The sequence below is a fragment of the Hyla sarda genome, chromosome 10 (genome assembly GCF_029499605.1).
Source record: "Hyla sarda isolate aHylSar1 chromosome 10, aHylSar1.hap1, whole genome shotgun sequence".
Taxonomy (NCBI): domain Eukaryota; kingdom Metazoa; phylum Chordata; class Amphibia; order Anura; family Hylidae; genus Hyla; species Hyla sarda.
Window position 1 is genome coordinate 15,316,487 of NC_079198.1, and position 22,767 is coordinate 15,339,253.

A 22,767-nucleotide genomic window follows, 5' to 3' on the forward strand; every position below is an offset into this window, starting at 1 on the left:
TGCTCCTGAGGAAAATGTCTCTCTATGAATCCTAAAAAAAAGAGTTGATATGACCTCTGGTGTCTTCCTGGAGTCTCTGCACTGAGTGACACGATCCTCCACCTTTCCTCTATCCCAGAGTGTAAGATTTGAGGTAAGGATGTGAGCTAAAGTTGTGAGGTAAAGATGTGAAATGAAGATGTGAGGTAAGGGTATGAGGTAAAGATGTGAGGTAAAGTTTTAAGGTAATGATGTGAGGTAAAGGTGTGAGGTAAAGTTGTGAGGTAATGATGTGATGTTAATTTGTAAGGTAATGATGTGAGGTTAAGCTATGAGGTAATAATGTCAGGTTAAGGTGTAAGGTAAAGTTGTGAGGTAAAGATGTGAGGTAATGATGTGAGGTAAAGTTGTGAGGTAATGATGTGATGTTAATTTGTAAGGTAATGATGTGAGGTTAAGCTATGAGGTAATAATGTCAGGTTAAGGTGTAAGGTAAAGTTGTGAGGTAAAGATGTGAGGTAATGATGTGAGGTAAAGTTGTGAGGTAATGATGTGAGGAAAAGTTGTGAGGTAATGATGTGAGGTTAAGTTGTGAAGTAATCATGTAAGGTAATGATGTAAGATAATAATGTGAGGTAATGCTGTGTGGTAAAGATGTGAGGTAAAGTTGTAAGGTAAAGATGTGAGGTAAAGTTGTAAGGTAAAGATGTGAGGTAAAGTTGTAAGGTAAAGATGTGAGGCAAAGTTGTGAGGTAAAGTTGGGAGGTAATGATGTGAGGTAATGATGTGAGGTGAAGTTGTTAGGTTAAGATGCATCGTGTAATGTTTGTGACAGATTTGGGTGCAATTAGCCACAATTTGAGATGCGCCCAAACTCTGTCCAACATTAGACACATTAATAATTGTGAAGGGGAACAAAACAACATAAGGAATGCTAAACCCCTCCCCCACACTATTGATAAATTCCCCCCATTGTTTTCATTCACTGACAACAAGCAAGAGAGCTTGATAATGGTGACGAAATGAAAAACAAAAATCATGTTAGACTTAATATTAGACTTTATTGACATCAAACTGGAAAATCGCTATAAGCATTTCCTATTGGTGATATAAATGGTTCATGCCTGTCTGGTATATTGAGTGAAGACATTAAAGGGGTATTCCAGGAAAAAACTTTTTTTTATACATCAACTGGCTCCAGAAAGTTAAACAGATTTGTAAATTACTTAAAAAAATCTTAATCCTTCCAATAATTATCAGTTGCTGAAGTTGAGTTGTTCTTTTCTGTCTGGCAACAGTGCTCTCTGCTGACATCTCTGCTTGTCTCGGGAACTGCACAGAGTAGAAGAGGTTTGCTATATGGATTTGCTTCTAAATTGGGCGGTTACCAAGACAGGTGTCATCAGAGAACACTTAGACAGAAAAGAAGAACTCAACTTCAGCACCTCATAAGTACTGAAAGGACTAAGATTTTTTTTAATAGAAGTAATTTACAAATCTGTTTAACTTTCTGGAGCCAGTTGATATATATAAACATTTTTTTTCCTGCATAGCCCCTTTAAGGTTAGCATTTCATGACATATAACAGATAGTATAATGTACAATATGATTTCAGAGGAATAAACCATTTCTTGTATGGATAGTAATGACATAACCAGGTAATGGCAGTATGTTCTAGAATAGAGAGATCCCTGTCCATCTACTACTGGGGCGCCAGATATTCCTGGACAGTCTGTAATAATAGTGAAAAGAAAAACACGTCCATGATCATATCAGTATATTAAGCTATAGACATGTATACCATGCATTATACTCTTTATTATTTATTGTGGTTTTCCAACATGTCTGTAAAAAGCATTGGTTGTTTGTGATTTTTGATTAAATCATCCAGGAAAAGGAATATTTTAGGTTGGCAGCCCTGACCCACTAGTCCCTTTTCCTGATGCAAAACTCAAAATATCAGCTTCCCTTTAAAATCCATTCTGTGCTTATTATGTATGCGATATATCTCAAAGCATGCCCCTCATATTACAAAAAAAAAATGCTTCTTTAATTCATACAGATATCTTACGTCTTAAATATGTGTCTAGCTTCTGTATTTGGCTCACAAATCCCACTGTTCTGCTGCTCACCCATTCTGACATCCACTGCTCAGGAAGGGGCATGTCCGAGGCAAGCACTGAGCCCGTCCTCACTCACCATGTATTCACTTACTTCCTGAGTCTGCTGTGTTGGGTCTCTTTATCCATTTACTGCAGACTGCTCTGTAACCCCCTCCTCTCTGTTTTCAGACAAGAGTCTTATAGATAGGACAGGAGTGAGCACAGAGGAGTTCTAGTCCCACCCTCACTTACTAGACTTTGTCCCGGCCTGTGCTTGAGCTAGGACAAAGAATCCTTGCACCAGCCCAGAGGATTGCACCCCCCCCCCCACCCCCACACACACACACACACACACTTCTCTATTAAAGGGGTATTCCAGGAAAAAACTATATATATCTCAACTGGCTCCAGAAAGTTAAACAGATTTGTAAATTACTTCTATTAAAAAATCTTAATCCTTTCAATAATTATCAGCTGCTGTAGTTGAGTTGTTCTTTTCTGTCTGGCAACAGTGCTCTCTGCTGACATCTCTGCTTGTCTCGGGAACTGCACAGAGTAGAAGAGGTTTGCTATGGGGATTTGCTTCTAAACTGGGCGGTTCCCGAGACAGGTGTCATCAGAGAGCACTTAGAAAAGAACAACTAAAATTCAGCAGCTCATAAGTACTGAAAGGATTAAGATTTTTTTAATAGAAGTAATTTACAAATCTGTTTAACTTTCTGGAGCCAGTTGATATATATATATATATATATATATAAAAGTTTTTCCCTGGAATACCCCTTTAACTTACAATTCCTTATTAGGGTATATGGCCACAGGTTTATAAACTGCACTTTATACTACTATTTGGGTAAACCCACTATGATAGGCTCGATGCACTGTACAAATTCTACAAACAAGGCAAAGCTGTACATAAAATAAAAGCATTTAACAGGTCAATACAATTACAAGACGAGCTGTCTTATGTGGTGCGTCACCAGTGTCACCAGTGATATCCACACAACCGTTCCGATGGTTTCTAATGGTTTGTTACCAATTTTTTCCCCCACGCGACGCTGATTCCTCTAATACTGATTTCAGGGGTCAAGGTTTTTCCAGCTGAAAGACTGTCGCCCGCAAGGTGCCCACATCTTCATAGGTGGCTTGTAGACCACGGGAGATGTCTTCATACATCGAACAGTCCTCCAAGTTAAGACCCTTTAAAAAGTCGGAGACATTTTTTTATTACAATATTTCGGGGAAGAATTCAGCTAACAAGAGAGAGAAGCAAGAACTAAGAGGTACTGGTGGTAAAATATATATATATATATATATATATATATATATATATATATATATATATACACGTTTTGTGTCCCTGTAAAAGTGAAAGGGGTTATGCAGGAAAAAAGTACAGCAGTATTCAGCAGCTAATAAGTACAGGAAGGATTAAGATTTTTTAATAGAAGTAATCTACAAATCTGTTTAACTTTCTGACACCAGTTGATTTAAAAAAAATAAAAAATAAAAAAAAAATAAGGGTTTTCACCGGAGTACCCCTTTAAGTACTAGAAGGATTAAGATTTTTAAATAGAAGTAATTTACAAATCTGTTTAACTTTTTGGAACTTGTTGATTTAAAAAAAATAAAAATAAAAAAAAATAAAAAGGGAGGGGGGGGGGGGAGTACCCCACGTAATGGGGACTGACAGATTCTTACCTCATAAAGATTCTCTCCTTCTGCTTCTTTGAAAGACATTGAGTTAACATTTTCCAAACGTTTCTGTTGCAGAAGACGAAAGACAAGAAAGTAGAGATGAGAACATTAGACCATTTGCTGCTGTGGAGCAATACGTAGAATGGAAAACACAGGTTAGATTTATGTGTTGATAATAAAATTAGGAAACCTGGAATATAATGGATTGCACATAGGGTCAAGCTGTGTAGATGCCTCTGGGTATAACATAAACATAGCTCTATACCAGTGGTCTTCAACCTGCGGACCTCCAGATGTTGCAAAACTACAACTCCCAGCATGCCCGGACAGCCAACGGCTGTCCGGGCATGCTGGGAGTTGTAGTTTTGCAGCATCTGGAGGTCCGCAGGTTGGAGACCACTGCTCTATACAGTGCCACAAAAAACAGCCTTATAGTGCAACATGACAGCACCATCCAATAAAAACATAAATGCTTCACAAAGTGTCCAAAAAAAAAAATACTACTGTATGAAATGCCTAAATAATTCTAAAGCTGAGTTCAAAATGGCCACTGTTTAGTACAGGCTACATACACTATGGTGGTGCTGACAGGGTGGGTTTTATTTCAGCACAGCTGCATCTATCTGCATCTAACTACTTTATCACTGTAACTTGGTCATGTGATCACCAGTCTGATTCTCTTAATCTTCCAGTGCTTAATGGTCAAAACAGGATGTCAGTTCTGGGTCTGACTTCCTATAGCCTACCTGATCCCTCCTACTAGCTCCCAGACCCCTCCCCTTCCAGCTTCATCTGTTGTCTCTATGAGATCAGGATATATATTAGTTATACGCCCTCCTCCAGTTCTATCTGTATACTGCTGCTGCTATCTCTAAGGGATCAGGATATATAGAAGTTATACACCCTCCTCCAGTTCTATCTGTATACTGCTGCTGCAGTCTTTATGGGATCAGGGTATATATTAGTTATACGCCCTCCTCCAGTTCTATCTGTATACTGCTGCTGCTGCTGCTGCTGCTATCTCTATGGGATCAGGATATATAGTAGTTATACACCCACCTCCAGCTCTAGCTGTATACTGCTGCTGCTATCTCTATGGGATCAGGATATATAGTAGTTGTACACCCACCTCCAGTTCTATCTGTATACTGCTGCTGCAGTCTTTATGCTGCATCCTTTCTCTGAAAAAATGCACTTTAAGTAAGAAAATGCACCTAAACTGCAAATAACGTGTATTAACCTAAAGACTCATGCGTTTACCTGGGTAACCTCCAGTACCAGCAGCCAAATTAGATGACCAGTTTGAGGATTCATGGGAAATGTGGGTTACATTACAGAATCACATCAGCAAAAAGTGGTAAGCACAAGGCATACACAAGAACCTCTACATCATTCTCTAATAAAAGACTATGTTGCGCTATATAAGGAATAAAAAGAATTTGGAGAAAATAACCTCTTGTTTTGCCAGTAATATAATACATACTTGATTGAAATCTGTATTGGGTTTTTCAATAAATAACCAGGAGAGATTATATATTTCTTAAAAGTACAATACTTAACTATGCCTTTTTCAGATTTAAAGGGGTTCTCCACCATAAGGTGATTTTAGTACGTACCTACCAGACAGTAATGGACATGCTTAGAAAGGATCCGTGCTTGTCATGTTGTGAGATTACCATAATGCTGTGGCTAGCTTTTTGTGAACTAGGGGACCCCGTGATCTTGCACGCAGCACCCCATGTCACGCCCCCTCCCATAGGCTTGCATTGAGGGGCGGAGCGTGACGTCACATGGGGGCGGAGGTGTGATGTCACATGCTGCCGGTCCTGTGGTCGCCGGTAATCAGACCCAGAGCGAATATGCTCTGGGGACTGATTTTAACTGGGGTGCTGCGTGCAAGATCACGGGGGTCCCCAGCGGCGGGACTCCCGCGATCAGGCATCTTATCCCCTATCCTTTGGATAGGGGATAAGATGTCTAAGTGCCGGAGAACCCCTTTAAGATCCTTAAAGGGACCCTCCGCAATCTCCGAGCAGCACCTCGGAGCTGTGTCTCCAGTTTCAGAAAGCTCTTTGTTTCCGGGACTGGAGACGTGACGTAACGCCATGCCCCATAGACATGAATGGAGGGTGCGTGGTGTTACGTCACGAGGGGGCATGGCGGGTACATCACGTCTCCATCCAGTCCCTAAAACAAAGAGCTTTCCGAGACTCAGGGCCATTTGAAGGAAATTGGAGGCCCCAAGCAAAATAGACATGGAGGCCCCCTCCACCCCCCCTCCCCCTGTCCTTCTTACTCCCCCCTCCCCTCCCTATGTCCTTCTTATTCCCTCCCCCATGTCCTTCTTACTCCCCCCTCCCCTCCCTGTGTCCTTCTTATTCCCTCCACCATGTCCTTCTTACTCCCCCTCCCCTCCCTATGTCCTTCTTACTCCCCCTCCCCTCCCTATGTCCTTCTTACTCCCTCCCCCCCTATGTCCTTCTTACTCCCTCCCCCATGTCCTTCTTACTCCCCCCTCCCCTCCCTGTGTCCTTCTTATTCCCTCCCTCATGTCCTTCTTACTCCCCCTCCCCGTGTCCTTCTTACTCCCCCTCCCCTCCCTATGTCCTTCTTACTCCCCCTCCCCTCCCTATGTCCTTCTTACTCCCTCCCCCATGTCCTTCTTACTCCCCCCTCCCCCTGTCCTTCTTACTCCCCCTCCCCCTCCCTGTGTCCTTCTTACTCCCCCTCCCTTTGTTTTTTTTTTACTCCCCCCCCCCCCCCCAACATGTTTTTTTCCCCTCCCTACCCTACCTATGTTCTCAGTTACCTCCTCCGGCTCCTTCCCTGGACCCTGTAGCGTGGCCGAGCTCCTCTACCTCTTGGCTCTCACTCCGTCCGGCCGGGTACCGCGTGGTACAGGAGATTCAGTTTCTTGTTCCTGGCTGGACTGAAAGGAAGTGAGCACTCTGTGTACACTTCCTGTCAGTCCGGCCAGACTGACAGCCAGGAGGAAGAGGAGCTCGGCCATGCTACAGGGAAGGGGAGGAACTTGGGAGGTGACCAGGGGTGCTGCAGCCTCCTGAGGCTCTCTATAGAGCGCTCAGGCGGCTGCAGCCTTATAGGAAGCACAACAAGCATCGGGGTCCAGCTCGGGGTCCCAAGCAATTGCTTGGTTTGCCTGTCCTTTAGCGACGGGCCTGCCGAGTCTGGAGACGCAGCCCCGAATAGAATGCGGGTGTTGCTCTTTGGCCAGATAACTCCTTTAAAGGGGTACTCCGCTGCTCAGCGTTTGAAACAAACTGTTCCGAATGCTGGAGCCGGTGCTGGGAGCTTGTGACATCATAGCCCCACCCCCTCAATGTAAATCTATGGGAGGGGGCATGACAGCCACCACGCCCCCTCCCATAGACTTGCATTGAGGGGGCAGGGCGTGACGTCATGAGGGGGCGGGGGCTATAACGTCACGAGCTCCCAGCGCCGGCTCCAGCGTTCAGAACAGTTTGTTCCAAACGCTAAGCAGCAGAGTACCCCTTTAAGCTCTACCCGAAAGACTTGGGCCATCCTTTAAGCTGGCCTTACAAACACACAAATAAAAGTTGCCAATTTAAGTAGGATTAGCCAATATAATGTATATGGTGGCTTCAAGACTCTCCTCTGGCAGCAGATGTCAGGGGAGAAAAACTACATATCAGCATTCCTAATGATTCTGATCTCAGGAATCAGAGATGTCCGGCAACGACTTTCTCCCCTCCCACCAGTCAGAATACACGCTCAGCTTGTCATCTCAAATATACGGCCAGCTTCAGAACCGGTCAGATTTTCTTATATTTTGTACAAAATGACACAGCAGGACACTATGGAAGAGACCAGGCTTTATTGTTAGCGTTAAAGAAATAAATTCATAAAGAAAAAAAAAACCACACTCTTTTTTATTTCTTTCTCATTGGCACAAGTATATATATATATATATATATATATATATATATATATATATATATATATATATATATATATACGGTCTATATAAAAAGAGAGAGAGAGAGAGAGAGAAACTGCAAAGCTTCAATGTCATACAAGTCAGGAAACTCTTAATACAAGCAAACTGTGATCTATTTTAATAAGTAAGTGTTCAATTTTCCTACTGCACCCCCACAGGGCAAATCAGGCATTACATATACACCACTTAAATAAACTTTTCTAAACTACCTCAGGCTATGTTGCCTAACTACTCCTAACACTCCTCCCACCCTTAAAAAGCTGTGTATCATACCTTTATTCTTGCTCACATAGTGCAATCTCCCAGCAGGAGAAAGTGGGTGTTTCCATGCAGGCATGACATTGAAGCCTGCTGGGGGACCACTTCCGCCCTCACATGGTTGCAGTGCTGGGATGAATAAAAGACCTCAGGCTCTGTGTATCTTTCAGTGAGGCACTGTGCAGCTGTCAATCAAGCTCAGTGCAGAGAAACACTTCCTGAGTTTGGTCTCCTGCCAGGTCGGGGGGAGACCAAACTCACTGTATTAATTGCAGCAGGGAACAGAACAGAGCCACCTAGTGGCCGTTTTTTTAAACATATTTGTGTTAATAATTTTAAAAGCAAGTAAATGGCAAAGTGTCTGCTAATTACACAAGGAACACTATATTATAAGTTTTATTTGGTGACAGGTACTCTGCATAATGCATAAACATGTTGGGTCCACCATAAGGAAAAAACTCTTTGTAGCATCTATCCAATCTGAAAAACAGCTGAGCGTCTTAAATAGCGGATCCCCAATATGACAATAATTTTAATCGTGGGACTTGTAGTTTTAATTAGAGATGAGCGAACTTACAGTAAATTCGATTCGTCACGAACTTCTCGGCTCGGCAGTTGATGGCTTTTCCTGCGTAAATTAGTTCAGCCTTCAGGTGCTCCGGTGGGCTGGAAAAGGTGGATACAGTCCTAGGAAAGAGTCTCCTAGGACTGTATCCACCTTTTCCAGCCCACCGGAGCACCTGAAAGCTGAACTAATTTATGCAGGAAAAGTTCATCAACTGCCGAGCCGAGAAGTTCGTGACGAATCGAATTTACTGTAAGTTCGCTCATCTCTAGTTTTAATCATAAACAGTATATTAAAATTACAGCCCATTCTAGACTGGCCTTACACTGATTCCTGTCTAGTCTATAGTCTGTAGGTGGCCACATGACTGAGAGCACAGGCTTTGTCACTCCTCCATTTGCCAGAGGCGACAGAGTTTTGTTTCAACTTGGCAATCTTTATGTAATAAGGAACCTTGTCCAATAAACTGATTCAGATATGTCCTCCCAGTGATCAGCCGCAATCTATGTAGGAATTTAGTAGCAAGGGTTTAATTTCCCTACAGCACCACCACAGGAGAAATGAGGCATTACACGTCAACCTTCAAAATAAATGTTCTGTCTATTGACTGCACAAACATGTGGGGTCCTCCAGAATAAGAAATGCTCTTTGGAGCCGCTCTACTTTATGGCATATTAATAAAGGTCATGGATGTTGAACCCTCTAATTAGTAAAGTGGTCCCTCAAGTTACAATATTAATTGGTTCCGGGACAGCCATTGTATGTTGAAACCATTGTATGTTGAGACCATAACTCTATGGAAACCTGGTAATTGGTTCTGAAGCCACCAAAATGTCATCCAAAAATAGGAAAAAGTGAGGATTAAACAAAAATAAGTAGATAACTAATACAGATAAAACAAATCCTTCCATATAAAAGTAATAAAGATCTGCTGGGAGCTGTAATCACTATGTCTGTGTTTCCCAAGCAGGGAGCCTCCAGCTGTTGCAAAACTACCACTCCCAGCATGCCCGGACAGCCAAAGGCTGTCCGGGCATGCTGGGAGTTGTAGTTTTGCAACAGCTGGGGGTACCCTGCTTGGGAAACACTGATCTATATAGAGGACAGGAGCTTCTTCGGGGTCCTGTACAGTACACAAAGTGTCCCAAAAAAGTAACATGGAGTCGCCCCCACCTGGTGTCCAAAGGAGCAGCTAATCCTGGTACAGGTAAAGAGTACAGAACATGTAATACCTCCCTGTACTGTAGGGGGCGCTACCAGACCCCAGTCAGTGCATGCACTTCAGTAATACAGGTAAAGAGTAGTACAGAACATGTAATACCTCCCTGTACTGTAGGGGGGGCTTCCAGACACCAGTCAGTGCATGCACTTCAGTAATACAGGTAAAGAGTAGTACAGAACATGTAATACCTCCCTGTACTGTAGGGGGCGCTACCAGACCCCAGTCAGTGCATGCACTTCAGTAATACAGGTAAAGAGTAGTACAGAACATGTAATACCTCCCTGTACTGTAGGGGGGGCTTCCAGACACCAGTCAGTGCATGCACTTCAGTAATACAGGTAAAGAGTAGTACAGAACATGTAATACCTCCCTGTACTGTAGGGGGCGCTTCCAGACACCAGTCAGTGCATACGCTTCAGTAATACAGGTAAAGAGTAAAGAACATGTAATACCTCCCTGTACTGTAGGGGGCGCTTCCAGACACCAGTCAGTGCATACGCTTCAGTAATACAGGGGTTTTACCAGTGAATGCCCATTCTGATTGGTCAGTTCTTCCAGCCATTGACAGGTATCGCAGATCTGGACTGTCTGTACATTGTATGTTGAGTCTGGTTTCAACTTACAATGGTCCAGAATAGACCATTGTATGTTGAAACTAATGTATGTTGAGGCCATTGTAAGTTGAGGGTTCACTGTATTACTTTTCTGAGAATGAATTTTCTATGCAGGACTACCCCTTACGGGACTTTCAGTGGTTCCTTTTAAGCAGTGGTGAAAGCATGTAGGTCTGAGAGAGGAAGGCAATAAAGAAGACTGATAATGCTGCCATATGGCTCCTGCGCTGTTCTACATTGTTGTACGCGCCGGGTCTACTGACAACAGCTGTACACCAGTCAGGGACGTGTAATCATTATTGATGGCTTTGCCTGCCGTGGAATAAGCTTCCCATAAACGCTTGTACACTTCAGCATGACGACATCGCTACAAGACAGGAATGAGGAGAATATTCTTAATATTGGGAAAATAACTAAAAGGGGATCATTTATGAACTTGCTCATAAAAGGACAGTAGAAAAGTAAAAATACCTCAGCTATCACCTAAAACAAAAACTTGAAGAAAAAAACTCAAATAGACATTTTTGCGTATTTCTGAAGGAGGATGGTGACAACTAGAGATAAGCGAACTTACAGTAAATTCGATTTGTCACGAACTTCTCGGCTCGGCGGTTGCTGACTTTTCCTGCATAAACTAGTTCAGCCTTCAGGTGCTCCGGTGGGCTGGAAAAGGTGGATACAGTCCTAGGAAAGAGTCTCCTAGGACTGTATCCACCTTTTCCAGCCCACCGGAGCACCTGAAGGCTGAACTAGTTTATGCAGGAAAAGTCATCAACTGCCGAGCCGAGAAGTTCTTGACGAATCGAATTTACTGTAAGTTCGCTCATCTCTAGTGACAACCAATATGGCTGGCACTTTATGGCTGACCAACATACTATTTTAAAGGGGTACTCCAGTGGAAAATTAAACAGATTTGTAAATTACTTCTATTAAGAAATCTTAATCCTTCCAGTAGTCATCAGCTGCTGTATGCTCTACAGGAAGTTCTTTTCTTTTTGAATTTCTTTTCTGTCTGATCACAGTGCTCTCTGCTGACACCTCTGTCCATGTCAGGAACTGTCCAGAGCAGGATAGGTTTGCTATGAGGATTCGCTCCTGCTCTGGACAGTTCCTGACATGGACAGAGGTGGCAGCGGAGAGCACTGTAGTCAAACTGGAAAGAACTACACAACTTCCCCTGGAGAATACAGCAGCTGATAAGTACTGGAAGGATTAAGATTTTTATATAGAAGTAATTTACAAATCTGTTTAACTTTCTGGCACCAGTTGATAAAAAAAAAAAATATATATTCCACTGAAGTACCCCTTTAATGAAAAGTGTGCTGGAGTAAGATGCGCCAACAACAATTTGGGTTCCTAAAATGTACAAACGTTTTTACGCCAGGAAGTGTGTTCTTAGTGATGCATTAATATCAAAAGGAGACGTGCATTAGAAATTAAAAACTTTTTCAACAGAGGTTGTGGGGAGCAGAATGTCAATCTGAACAGGATAGAACTCGCTATAGCAAAATTATTTTCCAAAATCTTGGAGAATGGACAGGGGACAACTGGTGGAACGTACGGAGCTTTTAAAGGGGTACTCAGCTGCCCCAGCATTCGGAACATTTTGTTCCGAACGCTCAGAGTGGGCGACGTGGGTCGTGATGTCACACCACGCCCGCTCAATGCAAGTCTATGGGAGGGGGCGTGGCATCACAAGGGGTGTGGCCATGACATCATGACCCCCGCCGCCGCACCCAGCGTTCTAAAGGAGCGGGGGTCCTAGCTGCGGTACAGATAATAGTTCTAAATAAGGAGATAGAATTTGAATTGCTCCAGTTGTAGGAGAGTGAAAAACTCTCAAAGGACGAGGAATCTAATTAGATATGTAGAAATGAAATGAAAGAAATATATATCGTTGTGTAACACAAATACCTGAGAGCCATGATTTCCTATGGATACCAACATAGTTCACACTGCGTACTTGGCCGGAATTTTACATATGCACCAAGAAAAACTTCCGATGTACACAATAAATGGGTTATCCAGTAATAGAAAAACAGAGCTAATTTCTTTCAAAAACAGCGCCACCCCTATCTCCAGGTTGTGTGTGGTATTACACCTTATTTACTGGTATGCAGACCAATATATGGAGGGTAAACTTCAATAGACCATCCCCATAGATTAACTTAAAGATAATCCAAAAATACCTGTCTTTCCCATATATATATATATATATATATATATACACACACACACATATATATATTAATTAAAAATTCCACACATAATGTTGGAATAGTAGTGCTATAGTCTCCTTTTGACTTAAAGGTGTATTCCACGCTGTCAGGAACTGAGGAACTGTCTGGAGCAGGAGAGGTTTTCTATGGGGATTTACTCCTTCTCTGGACAGTTCCTGACACAGACAGAGGAGTCAGCAAAGAGCACTGTGGTCAGACTGAAAAGAAATGTAAAAAAGAAAAGAACTTCCTGTGGAGCATACAGCAGCTGATAACTACTAGAAGGATTAAGATTTTTAAATTGAAGTATTTTACAAATCTTTTAACTTTCTGGCATCAGTTTATTTAAATAAAATGTTTTCCACCTGAGTAGCCCTTTAAGGGTGCGTTCACACGCTAGTAGCTAGCAGCGAGTTTCCCGCTGTGGAAAACCCGCTGCGAGTTACGCTACCATTGATTAAAATGGGGCCGCGGACAGTCCGCAAATCTGACACTATTGCGTACTGTCTGTGGACCAATTCAAATCAATGGTAGTGTAACTCACAGCAGGATTCCCACAACGTGAGACCCGCTGCTAGTAATAGCGTGTGAACGCACCCCCAAGACTGAGAAAACCTGAAATGCCTGCAAAAGTCTCTAGAATTGCAATCGTTTGGGGGGAGTTAAAATAAGCCCACCCCTTTTGTTGCCCTGTTTACTGGATTGTCCCAACAAAATTGGGACTGATGGCACATATGCTGCATGCAAAGCAGAACTGTACAGCCAACAGATTGGTGCAGTGTACTGTATACCCAACCTGAATAGAACTCAACATTTAACAGCTTAAATGTCCTGATGGTGATGTGGGACTATGGGAAAATAGATGGGTGCACACAAACCACATGACCGGAGACAGCAGATCAAAAAGGGGACATTGAAAACCAATAGGGCATATCCCCCATACAAAACAACAAAAACCTGGGTCATAGAGTAGAAGCAATAGATGCACACAACCTACTAGATCACAGGTTCTAAGACATCGAGTGGCAAGATAATGACCCTCAAGTATGTCCTCCAATGGGAGATCAGATTATTGCTCATGGGATTTTGAGGTAGTCTGAAATTAACCTCAAGGGTTTGGGCCTCATTTCTTAAAGGGTACCTCTCATCAAAAAAACTTTTGATATATTATAGATTAATGTATGCAGAATAACTTTACAATTGCATGTTATTAAAAAATATGCTTCTTTCTATTTAATTTTCCACTTTGAAGAAATGACCACTAGGGGTCTCCCTACCAGTCCTGGCAGCAAGCATTTCAGACTCATGCTGGAGTCCTAAACACTACGAGCTGCCAGTTTTTCCGCAGTGTGAACAGGACAGCAGAAATAACATTAAAGTCAATGGGCAGAGGAGATGTGAATTAATTTGGAAGGGAGAATTCAAGAGGAATTACTCGAGTAAATTCCTCTTGAATTACTCCATGTGAACGCACCCTTAAAGGGCAACTGTCATGAACTTGGGGCTATATAACCTACCCACAGCCTTTGTACTGTGTACAGATTGTGTCTGCAGTAGTTCTCTCTCTGCTTTTAACACCCCAAAAAAACGTTCTTGATATCAGCCGCACACATTCGGATAGGTGTGGCGCAAGGTTCGCTATGCCCCACCGCCGACACGCCTATCCCCTGTACGTCAGCGCTGGGACTGCTGTGTGATTGACACACAGGTCCCAGCGCATGCGCATCTTAGCTTATCCCCTGTGCACTCCGCAGCGTGTTATCCTGGCAAACGCTCGCTCCTGCCGCCTGACTCCTCAGTGCGCCTGCGCAGTGCTAGAGGCAGAGAGCGCGCTCTCTGCCGCTAGCACTGCGCAGGCGCACTGAGGAGGAAACCGGTGGGAGCGAGCGCTTGCCAAGATAACACCCTGCCTCCTCAGTGCGCCTGCGCAGTGTAGAGGCAGAGAGCGCGCTCTCTGCCTCTAGCACTGTGCAGGCGCACTAAGGAGCGAGCGCTAACACGCTGTGGCACGCACAGGGGGATAAGCTAAGATGCGCATGCGCTGGGACCTGTCTGTCAATCACACAGCAGTCCCAGCGCTGACGTACAGAGGATAGCGGCGGGGCATAGCAAACCTTGCCCCACGCCTATCCAATATGTGCATCTCACTGAGGAGGTTAATACTTAAAGGGGTACTCCGCTGCTCAGCGTTTAGAACAAACTCTTCTGAACGCTGGAGCCGGCGCCGGGAGCTTGTGATGTCATAGCCCCTCCCCCTCATGATGTCATGCCCCGCCCGTCAATGCAAGTCTATGGGAGGGGGCGTGACAGCCATCACACCCCCTTCCCATCGACTTGCATTGGGGGGGAAGGGTGAGACATCATGAGGGGGCGGGGCTATGACATTACAAGCTCTCGGTGCCGGCTCCAGCGTTGGGAGTACTCCTGTAAAATATAGAATTGTATACTTACCCTGTACAGGAGGAAGGTCCCAGGGATGATAGCGCAGAGGAGCAGTATGATTCCCTCAGCAGTGATGAGTCTGTTCTTTGTAGCTTCTGAAACGTTAAAGAACAGGTATAGAGGAGGACCTGAAACATGAAATGCAGGAGGTTAGAACCATGAATAGGCCCAGTAATACTAGAGGTCAGTCATTTCTACAATATTAAATATGATGAGAAAAAAAAGGCTTAGTGCCTATGGATAATACTCAGGCATAGCTATAGGGGGCCCAGTGGTGGACGACCTTATTTCAGATTGTGCATTGGGGCCAAGTAAAAGGGGTACTCCGGTAAAAAAAAATTATTATAATTTTTTTTTATTATTAAATCAACTGGTACCAGAAAGTTAAACAGATTTGTAAATTATTTCAATTTAAAAATCTTAATCCTTCCAGTACTTATCAGCTGCTGCATGCTACAGAGGAAGTTCTTTTATTTTTGGATTTCTTTTCTGTCTGACCGTAGTGCTCTCTGCTGACACCTCTGTTCATGTCCAGAACCGTCCCGAACAGGATAGGTTTGCTATGGGGATTTGCACCTGCTCTGGACAGTTCCTGATACAGACAGAGGTGTCAGCAGAGAGCACTGTGGTCAGACTGTAAAGAAATTCACAACTTGTGGAGCATACAGCAGTTGATAAGTACTGGAAGGATTAAGATTTTTAAACAGAAGTAATTTACCAATCTGTATAACTTTCTGGCACCAGTTGATTTAAAAAAAAAAATAAAAATGTATTCCACCGGAGTACCCCTTTAAGCCTTCAAGTCAACCCTCTGTAGATGCTTACAGTGATAGTAAATGCATGCAGTATTCTGGGCAAATCTATACTGTTTGGTCAGGTTATGGAAACAATATGATGTCATACTCCTAAAAAGGTTGCCTACTTTGAAAACTCCCTTTTTGTTTGAAGATTTCTCCATAAATAACCTGATCACAGGGCATCCGACTTCTGAGACTCCCAGCGATCGGAGGGAATCTGTAGGAGAAACCTACAGCAAGTGCTCAATTCTCCTGCAGTGCCACCACAGGGGACATTAAAGAGGCACTGTCATTGTTGAAAACTTTTCATATATTGCAGGACTTTTCACAATATACACCTATTAAAAAAATATTTACATTTTCAACTGAAATTAAAGCTCAAAATAGCCACCACTAGGGGTCGCCTTTCTTTTAGCCAGACAGATTAGTCTAGATTTTACAGCATACTGGATACCGGCCGTAAAGCATACCGGTATCCAGTATAGGAGATTTCTATTGAGTGTATGGGTGGGCACGCACTGCCTGTGAACGAGCCTGTGAACGAGCAAAGGGAGCGAGCTCACACAGGCAGGGTCTTCCACAGATCCAAGGGTGCAATGCTCTGCAGTCTACACATACCCCCCCCCCATGTGTCTATACAGGTGGGGGTATGTGCAGACAACGGTGCAATACTCTGCACATACCCCCCCCCCCCCATGTGTATAGCAGTGTGTGTATGAACATTCCTACACAGGTGGGGGTATGTGCAGAGCATTGCACCATTGCCTGTATTACAGTCAATGGTGCAATGCTCTGCACATACCCCCACCGGTATAGGAATGTTCCTACACACACTGTGAAGTAGACAGACTGACACGCCCCCTCCAGCCAGCACAATGAAAAAGTAACTCATCAGCAGATAAATGCTTGGATCTCTGGATATACAGGTCCAGGGCCGGTTTTATGCTTAGCGTGGCCCTAGGCAAAATCAAAAGAGGGGCCCCAAAAGTCGTAATAGTGCACTAACCAGATTTGCACATTTTTGGTCACTTCAAATACCATAAAAAATATCTAAAAAAGCAATTGAAAAGTCCCATCAAAACAAAAATGGTACCGATAAAAACTACAAATCACAGCGCAAAAAATTACCTCATACATCCCCATATACAGAAAAAGAAAGGAGTTATAGGGATCAGAATAGTACAATTTTATATTTTTGTATAGTCCCCCCACATTAGGTTGGCAGTATAGTTCCCCCAAATTAGGTTGGCAGTATAGTTCCCCCACATTAGGTAGGCAGTACAGTTCCCCCACATTAGGTAGGCAGTACAGTTCCCCCACATTAGGTTGGCAGTATAGTTCCCCCACATTAAGTTGGCAATATAGTTCCCCCACATTAAGTTGGCAGTATAGTTCCCCCAAATTAGGTTGGCAGTATAGTTCCCCCACATTAGGTTGGCAGTACAGTTCCCCCACATTAGGTTGGCAGTATAGTTCCCCCACATTAAGTTGGCAATATAGTCCCCCCACATTAAGTTGGCAGTATAGTTCCCCCACATTAGGTTGGCAGTATAGTTCCCCCACATTAGGTTGGCAGTATAGTTCCCCCCACATTAGGTTGGCAGTATAGTTCCCCCACATTAAGTTGGCAGTATGTTCCCCCCCCCCCATTAGGTAGGCAGTATAGTTTCCCCACATTAGGTGCAGTATGTTCCCCCCCCCCCCATTAGGTTGGCAGTATGTTCCCCCCACATTAGGTTGCAGTTCCCCCCCCTCCCATTAGGTTGGCAGTATGTTCCCCCCACATTAGGTTGCAGTTCGCCCCCCCCATTAGGTTGGCAGTATGTTCCCCCACATTAGGTTGCAGTCCCCCCCCCCCATTAGGTTGGCAGTATGTTCCCCCCACAGTAGGTTGGCAATGTGTTCCCCCACATTAGGTAGGCAGTATGTTCCCCCACATTAGGTAGGCAGTATAGTTTCCCCACATTAGGTGCAGTATAGTTCCCCCACATTAGGTTGGCTGTATGTTCCCCCCACACTAGGTTGCAGTTCACCCCCCCCCCCCCCATTAGGTTGGCAGTATGTTCCCCCCCATTAGGTTGCAGTCCCCCCCCCCCCATTAGGTTGGCAGTATAGTTCCCCTCTTTACCCCCCCCCCCCAATTAGGTTGCCAGTATAGTTCCCCCCCCCCCCCATTAGGTTGCCAGTATAGTTCCCCTCTTCCTCCCCCCCCCCATTAGGTTGGCAGTATAGTTCCCCCCCCCCCCCCCCTAACGCCGGCCCTGTATAGGTCCGAGACACATAAAAATTATATGCACATGATCAGGATTGGGTACTGAGTAACATATGACTTTTTTTTCCTTTCTTCGCACTATGACAGGTACGCTTTAAGTATTACCGCATGCTCAAACTCAGTGCTATGGGTTGTCTATGCAATGCACGTACATGCCGGGTCCTCCGGAGAGTCAAACCCTTTTGGTCTGCTCAACTCTCGGCAAATATGCCTTCTTTAAATTCCTCAATGTAGATACAGACATATGTATCCGCATGTATCGCCTCCGATGGGGAAGATTTATCAAAACCTGTCCAGAGGAAAAATTGCTGAGTTGCCCATAGCAACCAATCAGATCACTTCTTTCATTTTTCATAGGCCTCTTTAAAAATGAAAGAAGCGATCTGATTGGTTGTTATGGGCAACTCAGCAACTTTTCCTCTGGACGGGTTTTAATAAATCTCCCCCCGCCCATATAGTTTACATTCGGCTATAGAAGTAAAAAGGGAATTGGTGCTCAAGGTTACGGATATTTGTCTCACACGTGGAAACAATACTTAAAGGGGTAGTCCAGTGGTGAAAAACGTATCCCCTATCCTAAGGATAGGGGATAAGTTTGAGATCGTGGGGGGTCCGACCGCTGGGGCCCCCTGCGATCTCTCTGTACGGGGGGCAGGCTCTCCGGACAGATAGCGGGTGTCGACCTCCGCACGAAGCGGCGGCCAACACGCCCCCTCAATACATCTCTATGGCAGAGCCGGAGATTGCCGAAGGCAGCGCTTCGGCTCTGCCATAGAGTTGTATTGAGGGGGCGTGTCGGCCGCCGCTTCGTGCGGAGGTCGACACGCCCCCTTCCCGCGGGCTGTTGGGGCTCCGTACAGGAGATCGCAGGGGGCCCCAGCGGTCGGACCCCCCCACGATCTCAAACTTATCCCCTATCCTTAGGATTCTTCACCACTGGGTTCACCACTGGACTACTCCTTTAATGGGGTACTCCAGTGGAATAAATTTTTTTTTTTTAATCAACTGGTGCCAGAAAGTTAAACAAATTTGTAAATGACTTCTATTAAAAAATCTTTACCCTTCCAGTACTTTCTAGCAGCTGTATGCTACAGAGGAAATTCTTTTCTTTTTGAATTTCTTTTTTGTCTTGTCCACAGTGCTCTCTGCTGACACCTGATGCCCGTATCAGGAACTGTCCAGAGCAGGAGAAAATCCCCATTGTAAACCTATGCTGCTCTGGACAGTTCCTGACACGGACAGAGGTGTCAGCAGAGAGCACTGTGGTCAGACAGAAAATAAATTAAAAAAAGAAAAGAACTTCCTAGTAGTAGACAGCAGCTGATGCCCGTGTCATACGCGGCTGATCCCGGCTGCTGATCGCAGCCAGGGACCCGCCGGCAATGGCCGACGCCCGCGATCTCGCGGGCGTCCGCCATTAACCCCTCAGGTGCCGGGATCAATACAGATCCCGGCATCTGCGGCAGTTCGCGATTAAAATGAACGATCGGATCGCCCGCAGCGCTGCTGCGGGGATCCGATCATTCATAACGCCGCACGGAGGTCCCCTCTCCTTCCTCCGTGCGGCTCCCGGCGTCTCCTGCTCTGGTCTGTGATCGAGCAGACCAGAGCAGGAGATGACCGCAAACACTGATCTGTTCTATGTCCTATACATAGAACAGATCAGTATTAGCAATCATGGTATTGCTATGAATAGTCCCCTATGGGGACTATTCAAGTGTAAAAAAAAATGTAAAAAAATGTAAAAGTCAAAGTAAAAAAAAAAGTGAAAAATCCCCTCCCCCAATAAAAAAGTAAAACGTCAGTTTTTTCCTATTTTACCCCCAAAAAGCGTAACATTTTTTTTTATAGACATATTTGGTATCGCCGCATGCGTAAATGTCCGAACTATTAAAATAAAATGTTAATGATCCCGTACGGTTAACGGCGTGAATGAAAAAAAAAAAAGTCCAAAATTCCTACTTTTTTAATACATTTTATTTGAAAAAAATTATAAAAAATGTATTAAAAGTTTTTTATATGCAAATATGGTATAAAAAAAAGTACAGATCATGGCGCAAAAAATGAGCCCCCATACCGCCGCTTATACGGAAAAATAAAAAAGTTAGAGGTCATCAAAATAAAGGGATTATAAACGTACTAATTTGGTTAAAAAGTTTGTGATTTTTTTTAAGCACAACAATAATAGAAAAGTATGTAATAATGGGTATCATTTTAATCATATTGACCCTCAGAATAAAGAACACACGTCATTTTTACCATAAATTGTACGGAGTGAAAACGAAACCTTCCAAAATTAGCAAAATTGCGTTTTTCGTTTTAATTTCCCCACAAAAATAGTGTTTTTTGGTTGCGCCATACATTTTATGATATAATGAGTGATGTCATTACAAAGGACAACTGGTCGCGCAAAAAACAAGCCCTCATACTAGTCTGTGGATGAAAATATAAAAGAGTTATGATTTTTAGAAGGCGAGGAGGAAAAAATGAAAACGTAAAAATTTAATTGTCTGAGTCCTTAATGCCAAAATGGGCTGAGTCCTTAAGGGGTTAAAGGGGTACTCCACTGGAAAACTTTTTTTTTTTTTTTTTTTAAATCAACTGGTGCCAGAAATTTAAACGATGACTTCTATTTAAAAATCTTAATCCTTCCAGTACTTATCAGCGGCTGTATACTACTAGGAAGTTCTTTTCTTTTTTTAATTTCTTTCCTGTCTGACCACAGTGCTCTCTGCTGACACCTCTGTCCATGTCAGGAACTGTCCAGAGCAGAAGCAAATCCCTATAGCAAACCTCTCCTTCTCTGGACACTTCCTGACATGGAAAGAGGTGTCATCAAGTAGAAGATAATTTATGTTTGTTGATCAAATAATGGCAAAATAAATATATGGTAAGATGGCCGGCGGGTCGCGACCCGCCGGCCATCTTACCATATATTTATTTTGCCATTACTTCTGTTGTACTTGTTTTTTTTTCACCTAGAGTAGAGGTGACAGGTTGGCCTCTCCTATACTTGGTTTTGTACCTTCAGCTACAGTTAGTTATGAACATTTAGTGTTTTTTTTAACCTTATTCTGTGGGTTAATACTTATCGCCTTTTGCCTCCTACTCACCCTTCACTCTTAGGTAGGTTCCACAGGATAAATGGTTTCTATTTCCTACGTTCACTCTGCACTGATAGAACCCACGGTCTGTTTTGTTTACGTTGGCGATGGTCAGGTTTTGCGTGTTGGATTCTAATTCTACCATTCTATATGTTTCGTTAGATATTCCGTCCCGGAACCAGAAAACGGTCACATCCTCATTGGGTTTCTTATGGAAGTTGCATGGGATCGTAACGTCCTCTCCAAGGGATACGGATATAGAGGTGGGTACAAACTGCATTTCCAGACCCCACAATGGAACTGTAGAAAAATAGTGTACAGATGCTGTTATGGATACATACATATACATAGCTGTATAGAAATCTGTACAGACCACCAGGCACTCTGTGTAATTGGTAATTGTGGAATAATCTGATAAGAAAAATACCCTAATGCCGGGAAAAAGTCTTTAAAGGGGTACTCCGGAGGGGGGAAAAAAATGTCAAATCAACTGGAGCCAGAAAGTTTTGCAGATCTGTATATTACTTTTATTAAAAAAATCTTAAAAGCGTATTGCGGGCAAAAACATCTTATCCCCTATCCAAAGGATAGGGGATAAGATGTCTGATTGCGGGGGGCCCGCCACTGGGACCCCCCGCGATCTCCCTGCAGCACCCGTATTCTATGCGGGGCTGTGTCTCCAGGCTTTTTGGTACTGGAGATGTGACGTCACGCCACACCCCCTCCATTCATGTCTATGGGAGGGGGCGTGGCAGCCGCCACGCCCCCTCCCATAGACATGAATGGAGGGGGAGTGGCGTGACATCATGAGGAGGCGTGACGAGGTTTCCGAGCCTGGATAGAATGCAGGTGCTGCAGGGAGATCAGATTTTTTTGGCCTGGAATACCCCTTTAACCCTTCCAGTACTTATCAGCTGCTGTATGCTCTAGAGGAAGTTGTGTCGTTCTTTCCACAGTCTGTCCACAGTGCTCTCTGCTGCCACCTCTGTCCGTGTCAGGAATTGTCCAGAGCAAGTAAACTATAGTAAACTGCTCTGGACAGTTCTTGACACACACAGAGGTGTCAGCAGAGAGCACTGTGGTCAGAGTGGAAACAACTACACAACTTCCTCTGATAAGTACTGGAAGGATTAAGATTTTTATATAGAAGAACTTTACAAATCTGTATAACTTTATGGCACCAGTTTATTTGAAAACAATGTTTTTCCTCTGAAGTACCACTTTAAAGGGGTACTCCAGTAAAAAAAAACATTATTATTTTTTTTTTAAATCAACTGGTGCCAGAAAGTTAAACTGACTTGTAAAGACTTCTATTAAAAAATCTTTACCCTTTCAGTACTTTTTAGCAGCTGTATGCTAGAGAGGAAATTCTTTTCTTTTTTAATTTCTTTTCTGTCTGACCACAGTGCTCTGTGCTGACATCACTGTCCGTGTCAGGAACTGTCCAGAGCAGGATAGGTTTGCTATGGGGATTTTCTCCTGCTCTGGACAGTTCCTGATATGGGTATCAGGTGTCAGC

General features: G+C 43.7%; 2 protein-coding genes across 11 annotated transcripts in view; one reads left to right on the top strand and one right to left on the bottom strand.

Annotated features, from left to right (window-relative positions):
* Nucleotides 1–22,767, top strand: part of ARHGEF1 (Rho guanine nucleotide exchange factor 1) — a 185,704-nt gene that overhangs the window by 387 nt on the left and 162,550 nt on the right. For 2 of the 4 annotated variants that reach the window (XM_056543766.1, XM_056543765.1), the window contains exons 1-3: nt 10–133; nt 3,852–3,931; nt 21,411–21,511. The gene's annotated coding sequence lies outside the window, so the exon portion shown is untranslated. Of the gene's footprint in view, nt 1–9; nt 134–3,851; nt 3,932–21,410; nt 21,512–22,767 lie in introns of those variants that run through there. The other 2 variants (XM_056543768.1, XM_056543767.1) reach the window with 1 other exon arrangement.
* The window catches only part of CD79A (CD79a molecule), a 69,711-nt gene continuing 48,423 nt past the window's right edge, over nt 1,480–22,767 (bottom strand). For 5 of the 7 annotated variants that reach the window (XM_056543779.1, XM_056543785.1, XM_056543784.1 and 2 more), the window contains 4 exons: nt 21,258–21,548; nt 15,085–15,203; nt 3,780–3,842; nt 2,826–3,278 (listed from right to left, as the gene is read on the bottom strand). In XM_056543779.1, coding sequence (XP_056399754.1) covers nt 3,165–3,278; nt 3,780–3,842; nt 15,085–15,203; nt 21,258–21,548 — 587 coding nt within the window. In that variant the 3' untranslated portion in view covers nt 2,826–3,164. Of the gene's footprint in view, nt 1,712–2,825; nt 3,279–3,779; nt 3,843–9,924; nt 10,782–15,084; nt 15,204–21,257; nt 21,549–22,767 lie in introns of those variants that run through there. The other 2 variants (XR_008848426.1, XM_056543780.1) reach the window with 2 other exon arrangements.